General features: G+C 40.7%; 1 protein-coding gene across 5 annotated transcripts in view; it reads right to left on the bottom strand.

Moving 5' to 3' along the window:
* Window positions 1–14,655, bottom strand: part of fmn2a (formin 2a) — a 50,191-nt gene that overhangs the window by 4,013 nt on the left and 31,523 nt on the right. For 3 of the 5 annotated variants that reach the window (XM_067367486.1, XM_067367487.1, XM_067367488.1), the window contains exons 12-13: window positions 14,169–14,289; window positions 2,791–2,883 (exon numbers count right to left, since the gene is read on the bottom strand). In XM_067367486.1, coding sequence (XP_067223587.1) covers window positions 2,791–2,883; window positions 14,169–14,289 — 214 coding nt within the window. Of the gene's footprint in view, window positions 1–792; window positions 1,036–2,790; window positions 2,884–14,168 lie in introns of those variants that run through there. The other 2 variants (XR_010892524.1, XM_067367489.1) reach the window with 2 other exon arrangements.

The raw sequence follows: 14,655 nt of genomic DNA, 5'->3' as shown, positions 1-14,655 counted from the left end.
GCACTGGAGCCAGAGACTGTTACTCTCCTGGAGTTTCAAAATCATACAAATAACAAAAAATAAGACCAGGTCTTTTTTTTCCGATCCCCGTTCTGTCTGTTTCTCTAACTGGAGGCAGTATGGAGGGTTGAAGGGGGTCTTTCCGTGGTCATGCCACCCATCTGAGAGCTTAGTGAAGGAGACCCATGAGTCTTCAGATCAAAGGGGTAGAGATGAGAAGGGGGACGTTCAGCGAGGACCCCACCCTGCTACCCCTGCCGCCAGAGCACATGTGGGTTTTGTTATGAGGACCAATTTGAATACAAAGAAAGAGAGACAGCAACACATTTAGCATATATACTAAAGCTTGTAGTGAAGCAGAGAATGAAAAATAGAAAGACAGTTATAGAGAGACGTTCCAGCGAACTCCAAGTTGAGCGATGGAAAAATGAGGTTACGCCATGGCAATTGAAATGATTGGAGTGTGAAAGATGAAAAGAGGCCAGTAAAACGTTGACGAGAATAAAGTGCCGACAGAAACAGCCTTTCGGTGCTACAGACAGATCAGGCAGGTTGACTCAGACACACTTAGAGGAAATAAACAAGAGAACAGAAACCATATCAAATAGAGAAGGATTAAAGCCAAGTTGGCAAATAGAGAAGGCAAATAAACAAGATGAAGAGCAACTATAATAAAACACAATCACCAGATCTTCAGAGAAACAAAACACTGAAAGAGTTGAATCAGCGATTAACACGTTGGGGTGGAACGTGGAGAAAATTAGTGAAAATAATGAAATTAAGTACTCTCACTTTTCTTGTCACAATCTTTACACAAATAATGTTGGAGTGATCGGGTCTAGGTTAGGTCAGATGTATTTCCCAGAATCCTTGTTGGCTCCCATAGGCCGTCACAGAGCCTCTGTCACATTTATTTCTCAGCACCTCATCTGTCCTCTCACACAGGGTCAATGTACATCCATCCCAGCAATATTCAGAAAACACTTTAATTGTTTCCCAGGGTGATGTTTGTAAAAGAACATTTGCATGGCTCCTCTGTAATAAAACGAACATTTTAGGCAATGACAAATACTAGGGCATACTGACAAAAATACAGGTTTTTTTTTTTTTTATTTTATTTTTTTTTATACCAGATGGCTTAAATAGCTATATTTGGAAAGAATGAATCCTTTTAGAATTACTGACATGTTTTGCTGAGAAGAGCATTTTCATAATAAAAAAGCTAAAGAATTACTTTTTTTACTTTAAAGACTTCTGAGTGCGAACATTTTGAGTGTGGTCCTGTTAGAGATGAACGATTTGAGTGTTCATATTTGAGTTTACTCGTTATAAAAAGCCACTCAAATTTTCAGTATCATTTTGAACATTTTTTTTAAATATCTTTGCACTTGTGATTTTTGTAGGCCACATTCTCACTGTTTTTGACTCAATCAATAGGACTATAAAATAATAGGATTTTATTGTGATTATTATTAAATAAAAATATTAGACAAAATAAGAACTATGGTGCAACTATTGTACTGTAAAATAAAAACAATGTATTTATTAAAATAATTTTATTTTATGGGACAACTGTTAAATTACAATACAAATATTTACATCCTAATACATACCTAATACTTTTTTTTATTATTATTTTTTTTAACCATGGTAAGTTGTTTGAGCATCTCAGAACAAGCTGATTCACAGTTAATGAACCAAACTGCTCTGAGACGCTGAAAACCACATCATGAACTGCCTTTGGAATGCACTCCCTGAAAACAACAACGTTTTTCAAAATAAATGCAGTCTTAGGAATTCAATCCAATAATACTAATTTCTGGGTGCTAAAATAACTTTGGTTTCTTGTTTAAAGGGTTAGTTAACCCAAAAATGTTGTCATTAATTACTCACCCACATGTCGTTCCACACTCCTAAGACCTTATCTTCGGAACACAAATTAAGATATTTTTCATAAAATGTCCAGAAAGCTACTAAAGACATATTTAAAACAGTTCATGTGACTACAGTGGATCAACCTTAATGTTATGAAGCAAGGAGAATACTTTTTGTGCGCCAAAAAAACAAAATAGCAACTTTATTCAACAATATCTAGTGATGGGTGATTTCAAAACACTGCTTCATGAAGCTTCGTCACTTTACAAATCTTTTGTTTCGATTCAGTGGTTCGGAGTGCATATCAAACTGCCAAAGTCACTCCCCCCAGTGGTGAACCATTTAAATTTCGAAAACACTTCACATAATGAAGCCTTGTTTACTGAAATCACGTGACTTTGGCAGTTTGATACATGCACGAACCACTGATTCGAAACAAAAGATTCGTAAAGCTTTGAAGCTTCATGAAGCGCTGTTTTGAAATCGCCCATCACTAGATATTGTTGAATAAAGTCATTATTTTGTTTTTTTGGTTCACAAAAGGTAGTCTCGTCACTTCATAACATTAAGGTTGAACCACTGTAGTCACATGAACTGTTTTAAATACGTCTTTATTAGCTTTCTGGGCACTGAAAGCATTAATTGTCTTGCTGGCAATGCAAGCCTTGCTGAGCCATCAGATTTTATGAAAAATATCTTAATTTGTGTTCCGAAGATGAACGAAGGTCTTACAGGTGTGGAACGACATGAGGGTGAGTAATTAATAACAGAATTTTCATTTTTTTGTGAAATAACCCTTTAAATATGTCAGATTATAAAAGAAAAAAATTCAAATGGCAATAAAACCATAAATTATGTTCTCATGTAAAACAATAGCTGTCCAAATAGTGCTTATGCTTGCTATGTTTTTTTTACCTCTAGTGAGAAATTCCTCCATTTGATCCTTAAAGGGCTGCAGGTGCTCCTCAGACGAGATATTACACACCTTTTCTGTTTCTGCTGAACAGGCTGTAAAATAAAGTAGAAAGCAGGAACACAGATGTGAGAAAGAAACAAACAAAATCAATCATGGAACTGAAGAACAGTTTATTTAACAGTGAAAACATCTTATGTTAGGCTACACAACTACTAGCCACTTAAATACCTCTCATAAACAACCCATTTCAGGAATGAACTGATGACCTCAAGTCTTTGTAAGGAAACTGTAATTTACAGTAGTCAATCTTGTTAAAAAACAGATTGTAACAGGGAACATTTTCAGAACTTTCTGGCAAGGTTCTCTTAAAGAAGCTGTTGTTGAAATGTTAAAAATGTTATTCCAGTAATATGTATAGAACATTGATGTGACACACACAATCTGTGCATTTTCTGTCTGGGGAAAGAGCACGCACTGACAGTGCTTGAGGGCGCTGTCTGTGTCAATTGTGAGCGTCTGCCTATGAAGACACTCTGCTCTCGTCTGGCCCTCTTCTCGAGGGGAGCCGGTATTGGTGCCTGGTGGATCTGGCCCTGCTCGTACTGAAGCGGAGCGGTGGCTGAAATCATGGGGTTGACAGATGGAGCTCGCGGAGGAGTTTGAGAGAGGTGTAAATCTTTCTCAACCCTCTGTAGCTGACAAGGGTGAGCTGTTGGATGATGACGATGTCATGTCATTGACATCGTCATATCCAGCAGTGAGTGCTCTTCTGGCTGCAAGCCCAAGAGAGCAGGAGATGACTCTTGAAGTGGAAGCAGGTGAGCCTGCTGAAACTTCAAAGCCTCCCTGCCAAATTCGGCTCGTATTCATCTGAATCAGCGGGCGAATTTCGCTGATGTGGAGGAATTGAGCCAGCATGGGTATGTGTCGATGCCCCCTATTGACGAGACGTTAGCGAACTATGACGTTAGCGAACTATGACATCACAGGGCAGGCCCTGACACTGAAAGCTCCGGTCCTGCCTTCCAAGCCCCTTAAGGTGACTTCTCGCTTGAATGGCAGGGCATACGCAGCAGAGGGTCAGGCTGGTGCAGCCTTACACACCATGGCGGTGTTACAGGCCTACCAGGCTGATTTGCTGAGGGATCTGGATCAGGGGCAGGTTCTATCCCCTGAGGCGGTAGAAGAGCTGCGCCGCACCACAGATTTGGCTCTCCGGGCCACTAAACAAACTGCTGCTTCAATTGGAAGATCAATGGCAGAGATGGTGGCCACAGAGAGACACCTGTGGTTGAACCTGGCTGACATCAGGGAGAAAGAAAAGGGCTTTCTCCTCGATGCACCGGTTTTGCCCTCTGAACTTTTCGGTACCTCTGTCGAGGCGGTGGTGGGAAAGTTCAGAGAGGTAAAGGTGTGCTCTGAGGCGTTTAAGACCTGCATACCACTCAGATCTGATCCTGGGCCCAGACAGACAGGAGGTCCTGGCCCATCCCAATTCGAAGATCGGAGACAGGGCCAGAGGTCCAGTGTTGCCCCTCTGGCACCTCCTCCTCCTCGGAGCAAGTCTCAGTGAAGACGGGACTCTACGAAGAAGAAGCAGGATCTGAGTGAGGTAATCAACCACAGACACCAGCAGCGTCAGTGATTGGTTTCCTCTCTGTGAAGGTAGTTCAATTCTACCCTCTTTCCAATCACCCTACTACCTGTCCGCTAGACCCTATCCCCACTCCTCTTCTTCAGGCCATCTCCTCCTCAATTCTACCTGCACTCACTCACATTATCAATTCCTCCCTTCACACTGGAACATTTCCCACAGCTTTTAAGCAGGCTAGGATTACCCCACTGCTTAAGAAACCCACTCTGAATCCAGCTCTTTTAGAAAACTACAGACCAGTATCCCTTCTTCCTTTCATTGCTAAGACACTTGAGAGAGTTGTATTCAACCAACTGTCTACTTATCTCTCACAGAACAACCTCCTTGACAACCACCAGTCTGGTTTCAAGAGTGGCCACTCTACTGAGACTGCCCTGCTCTCAGTCACTGAAGCCCTGAGACTGGCACGAGCATCTTCAAAATCATCAGTACTCATCTTGCTGGACCTGTCTGCTGCCTTTGACACAGTGAACCACCAGATCCTCCTGTCTACACTCATGTCGAAGGGCATCACGGGAACCGCGCTCCAGTGGTTCGAGTCTTACCTCTCAGGTAGGTCCTTCAGGGTATCTTGGAGAGGTGAGGTGTCCAAGTCACATCATCTTGCTACTGGGGTACCTCAGGGCTCTGTGCTTGGTCCACTTCTCTTCTCCATCTACACGTCATCACTAGGATCGGTCATTCAGGATCATGGTTTCTCCTACCACTGTTATGCTGATGACACACAACTCTACCTCTCATTCCAACCAGATGATCCGACGGTTGCTGGTCGCATCACAGCCTGCCTGACAGCCATTTCTGCCTGGATGAAGGACCACCACCTCCAACTCAACCTTGCAAAAACGGAACTGCTTGTGATCGGTGCAAACCCAACACTTCATCACAACCTTTCAGTTCAACTTGGGTCTTCAACCATCACTCCTTCCAGGACAGCCAGAAACCTTGGAGTGGTGATGGATGATGGTCTAACCTTCACAGATCATGTTGCAGCAACGACCCGGTCCTGCAGATTTGCCTTGTACAACATCAGGAAGATTAGACCCTTCCTATCTGAACATTCCACACAAATTCTTGTCCAAGCTCTTGTTCTATCCAGACTGGACTACTGTAATGCTCTCTTGGCTGGCCTTCCAGCATGCACTATCAAGCCTCTACAACTGATCCAAAATGCTGCAGCAAGACTGGTCTTCAACGAACCGAAGAGAGCGCACGTCACTCCTCTCTTCATCAGTCTGCACTGGCTGCCAGTAGCTGCTCGCATCCAATTCAAGGCTCTGATGTTTGCTTACAGAACGACAGCTGGCTCTGCACCGCTATACCTTAACTCACTACTTCAGACTTACGCGCCCTCCAGAAACCTGCGTTCTGCAAGTGAACGGCGCCTTGTGGTGCCATCACATAGGGGCACAAAATCACTCTCACGGACCTTCTCCGGGACTGTTCCTGGCTGGTGGAATGACCTACCACGCTCTATCCGAGCAGCCGAGTCTCTAGCCATTTTCAAAAAAATGCTAAAGACGTATCTTTTTCGTCAGCACTTGACCCAGTAGTAGTAGCACTTACCTTGACTAATATTCTTCTCCTATCTGTGTATTTATTTATTTAAAAAAAAAAAGCACTTTACTGACATAACTGTGACTTCACTCAGCACTTACATACTGTTGTTCTCATGTTGATTTAATTGATTCTACTACTCTCATTTGTAAGTCGCTTTGGATAAAAGCGTCTGCTAAATGACTAAATGTAAATGTATATTCCACCGCCTGAGTAATGGAATTTTAAAATGAAACACACTCAGGCATTTCTTACAGTCAGGCTGAGGACTGGGCCCATGATGAATACAATTCTGATGGCCCACCTTCTGGCTTGATAGTAAAAAGGCTCCTTTAGGCTAAAAAGGACCCTAGATTCCATCTCTTCCGTGATAGGAGTCTTCGGTCTTCGAGCTGCAGAAAGGTAAGCTGGGTCTAAATTTACATTATAAGTATATCTGACCTTAAGTTTCCTGTATGGTTTTTCCTGGGGGTGTAGAGGGAAAAAAGAGTAAGGATTTTTTTAAGGGCTCTGAAGTTAAAAAACAAAAAACAAACAAAAAAACATTAGGTTGGCTTGAACAATTTATTTTGGTTTGTCAAACAAAATGGCCACCTTTACAGCCACCACTGGTAGAGTAGCTTCTCCTCTGGTCATAGCTAGAGTTGTTTTGAGATTAGCACTCTTTACTTCAGATAGATCTATGTTTAGCATCGGCCTCCTGGGCCGCCTGACATTGTTAGTGTTTTGGGTTGAGCTTTGCTCCTCTTATTTTAGAGTCAAGTTAGTATCAAGTTTGAGTGTAACGGTGTCAGCCTGTTATCTAGCTCCCGTTCCCTGGGGTTCAGTACAGATGTGTAAAATTCAGGTTGGTGAAAGGCATCCATCCTTGAGTTTCAGGATGGCATGAATGAAAAATAAAGCATCACTTTTATGCTTTAACTTTTAGTCAATGTGAGCTGTACTGTATTGCTGCCACAGGTTAACACCTGTTTCTGTAGTAGTAGGTGTGGTTATGGCCTCCTTCAGAGCATGGTGATTAATTTGTACTCCCCTTGCGTTAATGTGTTTACTGAGTACTTGGCCTGTTGGAATGCATAGCTCAGGTTGAGTTTGCTTTGGGAACCTCACTATTTAGTTTGGTTCTTTTATGGCTGCCTTAGAGTTTAAACACTGCCACAAGAATTGTTTTGCATTGTAGTTGAAGGTTTTCGTGAGATAAGCCTCCTTCTAAGCACTGTAGCTTGTTGTGTCACAAGCTCTTGTTGGTGGATGTTTTTGGTCAGAGTTTCGCTCACTTAGAACATAAACACTGCCACAGGTTTATGTCCATGTCTGTTTGAGGTGGTAGGCCGGTTTTGGGCCTCCTTTAGAGCATGATACAATATTTCTTTGTACTCCCCTACTTCAGGGTTTAGAGTGTTATTACTGAGTACATTGCCTGTTGGAATGTGTAGATTTAAGCTCAGGTTGAGCTAAGCTAGGTAACATCACTTTATTGATTGGTTCTCAGATTAGGCTCCCTTAGAGCTTAGATAGATGCCACTAGCTGACGCCACGTGTCTTCTGGAGTCGCAGGCCCCGGTTTGGGCCTCCTCTAAGAACATGATGGTGCAGGCTTGTTATGGTTGTTGACACTGCCACTGGCTGACGCCCGTGTCTCCTGGAGTAGTATGCTCAGTCTGGGCCTCTTTCGGAGCATGTTGGCAGAGTTTTTTGTACTCCTCTTGCCTTAAGAGTGTTAAGTGCTTTACTGAGTACATTGCCTGTTGGAATGTACTGATTGGAATTAAGCTCAGGCTGAGCTAATAGTTAACCTCACTGAATAGTTTGGTTCTATATGTGGCTCCCTGAGAGCTTAGTAATTGCCACTAGAAGTTGGCATCACTTGTCGTTCTGAGTTGTAGGGCCGTTTGAGCCTCCTTCAGAGCATGATGGCATAGGTCTGTACTCCTCTCGCTTTAAGAGTAAAAAGGTGTTTTTACTGAGTACATGACCTGGTGGTATGATGGTTCAGGTTGAGTTAAACTAGTTAACCTCACTTGAGAAGTTTGATTATTCTAATTGGCTCCCTTAGCGCTTAGAACACTGCCGTGAGCTGATGCCAAGTGTCTGGAAGTCGTAGGCCCTTTTTTGGGCCTCCTGCGGGCGTGTTGGCATATGCTGTACTCCTCTTGCTTTAAAGCCATGGTTAACGATCTCTAGAAGACATGCCGTTAGTTCCTCGTTCCTTTTCTTCTTTATATGAATTTGTGGCCTAAAGGTGTACAGAGTTCCCTCCGGCTGCAAGTATGAATTGAAAACACAGTATCCAGCACTCATAGTGATGACAATAAATATTACTTCTCAGTATAGAAAATTGACATAAATATATAAGAATCCATCAATATTTCTCCAAATGTGCATGCTTTTAAGCTAAAAACCTATATGAAATGCCATAGAGGTAACATAATTGTTCAGACACTTTGCATCACAGAAATACATTATATTTTAAAGAATATAATAGAATACCATTATTTTAAATTGTAATAATATTTCACAGTATTGTTGTTTATGATGAGCTGAGACATTTTTACAGAGGGTTTTTTTTCACAGCCTACCGGAATGAAAGGCCTCATTAATATGCAAGTCATTTCAGGTCATTATTATGTGATTCTTCTGTCTTCTCAGGTGTAAATGGTCCATTATTCATAATGATTCACGCCTCCATGCATACTGTGTTTCTTGACAAAATGTGTCTTACAAAAACTAAATCAATATATTGTTTTATATGAAGGAGTAGGCAGCATACTTTTTACATAATTCTGAAGCAAAAACTCTAGTCTACAACCTCCAGTACCCAGAAGTCTTGTGAACACAGATTTAATATACTTTTAACAAAAAACTTAAGTCACTGAAATAAAGCCAAAAAATATATATATATTAAATCTTTGTTCACAAGACTTCTGGGTATTTGAGGTTGTAGACTAGAGTTTTTGCTCTTTCAAAATGAGGTAAAAATTATGCTGCATGCTTGTTCATATAAAACAATAGAAAAATTTAAATTTTCTAAAACATCTGCATATGACTTGCATATTAATGAAGCCTTTCAGTCAGGTAGGCTGTGAAAAAACCCTCTGTGATCATAATTCAAATCTCATCATGGTGTAAATCAAACATACAGAAAAAACAGCAATACTGTGAAATATTATTACAATTTAAAATAATGGTATTCTATTATATTCTTTAAAATATAATGTATTTCTGTGATGCAAAGTGTCTGAACAATTATGTTACCTCTATGGCATTTCATTTAGGCTTTCAGCTTAAAAGCATGCACATTTGGAGAAATATTGATGGGTTCTCATATGTTTGTCAATTTTCTATACAGAAGAGTAATATTTATTCAGGATTTATTGTCATTACTATGAGTGCTGGATACTGTGTTTTCAATTCATACTTGCAGCCGATGGGCGCTCTGTACACCTTTAGTCCACAAATGCCTGAGCACTAAAGAAGAATAGGCAATCCAGGAACTAACCGAACTAACAGAGGACAGAGATTGCTAACTATGGCTATTCAAAACACTTTTCAAGACAATAAATACACGATTGAGACAATGAATGCGTGCATTACCTCAGAATTTGTGTCTGAATAGCACTCCCTCCGTGGGTGTGGCCGCATTAGCGGATAATGAGCTGAATCACGGATTTCTGACATGGCTCTCTTTTCATACAGATTCCATAAACACAATGTTTGTTTTCGATTTTGATTCACGATTTAAAACCTGACATTTCAACGTTTTTTTAGACATAAGTCTAATTGTTCTGTGATTAGTATTCACTAAGTTACAGTTCATTTTCTGAGAGCTATCAGATTGGACTTCCTTCAGAGGGAGACGAGAGATCATGCATCATGTTAGTTTTCTTTATTTTACAAAAAGCACAACATTTTGTTTTTACTCTGAGTGTACACAAATAAAAGAAGATATTCCACAGATTAAAATGGTGTAACTCTTAATTGTATGTGCAACATTAACAGAGTATTTTGAGTCTCTTTCACACTGCTAAGAAAAAACAGCGGTGGTATCGCTGGCGATAATACCCTTAGACCTCAGAGTGTTAAAGAGTAAAAAGTGTTTTTACTGAGTGCAGATTGAGCACATCGTGGCATTTAGCAAGGCTGCTGTAATGTATTTCTACACATGTAGAATTAGTATCATGTGGCAGGCCCCCTCTTGGGCCTCCATGATTTTGTGCCTACAGTACAGTTTATCTGTTAGGTCGAGCTCTGTACTTCCCTCATTTGAGGGTTGTCCTGCATAGTACTTAGCTCCCTAAGCTGGTCAGTGGTTGAATGCCTCTCTGAGGCCTTGCTATTGAGGATCAGGACCTCCCTGGCTGTTAAATGTTCCTTTGGAGTGCACAGCCTCTTCAGTGCAAATCCTGTAATCATGCGCTGAATAGATCCTAGGATTGAGCAGAGTATTACTCCCCTCATTAGTAAGGGTAAAGAAGCACTAAGCTGAGTCTTGCTCTCCAGGATGCCCATCTCTACGCTATGGTCTGAGTTAGTTACTGCCTCTTTTGCAGTCACTCTTCCTGTATATCTTCTCTGAAGAAATGTGATTGGAGATTCTGTGATCAGACAGGTTGTTGGCCAAGACTAGGTTTCTGTAAAGTAGACAAGGTCAGGCCTCCCTGGTGGCAATCAGGGTCGAGTACGTTCCCCTGGAAAGTTACTGGCTAGGGTTCCCTTGGGTCCCCTGGCCACATTCCCTTAAAGGTACCCTCTTTTCTTTGAAAAGAAGCTTGGTTCCAGAAGCCTTTGAGTGGCCTTGGTAGGCCTCTTTGAGGCTTATAGCTTGGGCTACTGGCCATAGGGAATGCTGTCACTGACAGCCTATGTATGACCCATAGGGGGAGTGGTTCTGGCATTTCACTTGAAGCTGCTAGTTCTGATGTTTGTCTAGACATTTTTGGCATGCACTCCCCTCAAGCATGGCGGCATGGGTATATCGTTCTCCATATGTGTTTTTGAACGCAGTGTAGAATTCCCTTTCGAAAGGGAACGTCTCAGGTTACGTATGTAACCATGGTTCCCTGGGAACAGGGAACGAGACAATGCGTTTCCTAGCCATGCATCGGGGCTGCCTGCTGTACAGTCCCTTCAGACGATAAGGTACTGACTGCTTCTCTAGGTGCTCCTTTATACTTCCGGGTTGCTTCTTTAATGACGTCATAGGCTGTCGCTGGCCAACAGGATTGGTAAGATTTGATAATTGTTTCAGACACTGGTTCACGTGATGGCGTTCCCATATGCGTTTTCGAACACAGTGTCTCGTTCCCTGTTCTCATGGAACCATGGTTACATACGTAACCTAAGACGTTTTCTGAAACTTTTTAGTTGGACATTCGTCTAACATTTTTTTTTTTTTTTTTTTTTTACTGTTACTACCCGTTTCAGAATGTTCAGAGAACATTCAAAAGTAATATTCCCAAAATGTTTTCAAAATGATAAAATGGAATGTTCCCTTAATGTTTGCATTACCAAGTAAAAAAGTTAATTTTTTTTTTATTTATTTATTTATTTTTTTAACATTTTGATAACATTCAGAAATAACGTTTTCATAACTTAAAGAGAACCTTAATGAAATGTTCTTAGAACATGTTTTTGTTAGCCGGGAGCATGGCAACGGCCCCACCATACGGCTAAAGACCAGCACCAAACTAGCATTTAATCCAGCTACTTTTATTAGCAGGGAAGCTTGTTACATTCAATCCTTCTGCTCCCTTTTTCTGCACTTACTACTGTATCAGTATAGAGAAAAAAAAAAATGTGCTATTTGTGGCCTGTGCTAACAGATGCTAATGAATCCCATTTCATGAACCTTTCCTTCGCTTCTGTTCACTGTACACCTGGAGTCTTACAATGGCCCGACAGGCTTCACGGTGTCACACTCCATCACTACAGTCGGTGATGGATCACAGCCTTGCATGCCAATCACGCAATGCAAACACACACATGCTAATGTCCCTGCCAGCTGGATCATGGGATTTGTGAAAGCGAAGACCTGCCGGGCCGCCTACATAATTCTGTGCCCCTTTCCAGCTGTCAGTGTCGCACATCTGCTTTAGCGCTTAGCTTAGCTTGCTAATGTAGTGATGATCCATTTATTGTATGAACCTGGTGTAAGAGAGAAGCCATGCTTATTGGACTGCAGGGAGAGTTTAGGGATGTGAACTGTTGAGGATTCAGAGAAACACAGAACATTGCCAGAGGAGAAATATTTGCCTGTGTTAAACAAATGTAGGCTTGATCTGTTCAGCAGGTGTATGCCAAAACGATTTAGCTAAGCATACAAGCTCTGGAAAAGTACATTTACAATTTATCAACCACATGTACGTATAGTGAGCCTAACTAATAAGCTTTTGAAAGATTAACAATGCAAATCGCTGACTAGGGATTCGAGCTAAGGCATGCAAAAACATGGCTAACAGCAGGGGTGAAGTTAATAGGATGTATAGCAATGCATCAAAGCGACCATCCTTCAATCAAAATTTCCATGAGCCAAATGCAAATCCATCTGATATGTTTGACTGCTCGAGTGCAACTAAAAAGGCTCGGATGCTATTATTTGTGTGTGGTAGACAATCTCACTCTGGATTAATGATTGATTGTAAATGTGTTTTTGATGTAGGGCAGTGTTCGAAATTGACCACATCACCATCCATCAGTGTTTTTTCAAGGAGCTAAACAAGCCAAACATGCCGACGGTGGAATGTGAGATTTTCCACATCTGTGTGAGTGTGTGTGTGTGTTTTGGGTTGGCAATGAAAATGTTTGCAGGGATTTAAAGTCAGCTTTGAGCATGTAATCGGATTCTTACACCTCATTCACACTCCGTCGTGCACTTAAGCTGGGTCGTACAACCTTTGACTTGTGGCACAAAGCTGAACCAATCTCACTAACCTCCTGAAAACCCTGATAAATTGCTTTACTGGTCAGGGAGCAAAACAGACAGTTTTTAAAAGGCAGTTTAAGCGCTTTACCTGCCTGCTTGTTTCTTTTCAAAAGCACCAGAATATATGGCATTGGTACAAAAGCGGGTCTGAAATATATTTATAAATTTATTGAATATATGTATTTATTTTATCACTAATTCACATTTCATTTCTGTTACAAGAATGGCTAAATGATATTTGGTCAAGATACAACTATTTGAAAATCTGGAATTTGGTTCGAGAGGAAATTTTGATTCATAGGTTTGCCACGTGGTAATATTATAAATATTAAATTATCTTGAGTTCTCCACATAGTATTTTTAGGTTTTGTCTGGGACAGAGGACGTCTATTCAACTGCAGTAAGCCCACTGATCTGCCACTAAACATTATATTGAGCAAAACCCAACACAACGGTGGATCACCTGTGGTTATTATGTTTCAAGCATGTTATATGTTTAGGAACAGCTCTTCTAACCATAATTAATGGAGTGTGTAGCTTTTCATTTCTTATAGACATATTCCAGGATGACAATGTCAAGATTCATCAGGCTCAAATTGTGAAAGGAGGAGCATGAAGAATCATTCTTTTTTCTTTTCTTTTCTTTTCTTTTCTTTTCTTTTCTTTTCTTTTCGTTTCTTTTCTTTTCTTTTCTTTTCTTTTCTTTTCTTTTCTTTTCTTTTCTTTTCTTTTTTGGCCAGACAGTTTTTATTTGTCTGTCACCTTTAATCAATTTAACCCCCTCAAAAAAAATCTTAAACTGAACCCACATTTTTGAACTGTTGTGTATAGGGGCAGTTCACCTGCAGAAACCTGGAGTTAAGTGCTTTAGGCCTGTAAAAACAGATAATTCCCCTAGAAAAAGTCCTGAAAATGACCCCAATCTCTCATTTATTTACATGCTGGGGTCTTTAACAAAGTTGCAGTATTGATCATTGTGGCAGCCAGCTGGGGGCTCCATAAAAACAGCCATTTGAAAATCAATGAGCCTTCTAAAGAAGAACACGGGTCATTGGCGCTGATGTATACAAACTAAACATGTTGTATGTTTTTGTATATGTATACTTGTATGTGAGTTCATGTTTGTCTGTATGTCCATATGTATCTGTCCACATGTGTTTGCATGTATGTGATTTCATGTATATGCAGTGTGTAAAAGTGTGTGTAAAAGCATATTTGTATTCATTTATTTACTTTGTGCATCTCACCATTCAGATCTTTCCGTAGCTTGCGGAGGTCACGTTGAAAATCCTCAAACTTCATCTGTGATGCCTGAAACAGATCCTGAGGCTCTGGAAGTGGGTACACGCATGTTTCTTTACCTGCATCCTGGCACACAAACAATGGAAAAAAGCACAGTCATACAGATGTTGTGTTTATGAGATCATATCTGTACCGTTGGTTGATTTGAAAAATAATTGAATGTGAATACTGTTCAAATAGTTTGGTGTGTAAAGATCATTATGATTCCAAAAACAATGAAAACATCAAACACAACAAATCAATCTCAATAGCGCTCTGTCATTCAGACATCAGAGCCACTCGCATACACACGCACACATATGTGTTCTCCTTGTTATTTGCTTGAACGCTAAAAGCACTTCAACAACCTGTGGATCATATTTTGTCAATTTGGACATGACCTTGTAATCAAAACATCTGGACCGACTGCTGACGGTATTTACAATACAGCCC

Source organism: Chanodichthys erythropterus, chromosome 18 (assembly GCF_024489055.1).
Source record: "Chanodichthys erythropterus isolate Z2021 chromosome 18, ASM2448905v1, whole genome shotgun sequence".
Classification (NCBI taxonomy): Eukaryota; Metazoa; Chordata; class Actinopteri; order Cypriniformes; family Xenocyprididae; genus Chanodichthys; species Chanodichthys erythropterus.
The sequence above is the reverse complement of the archived record's forward strand: the minus strand, read 5'-3'. Positions and strand labels throughout refer to the sequence as shown.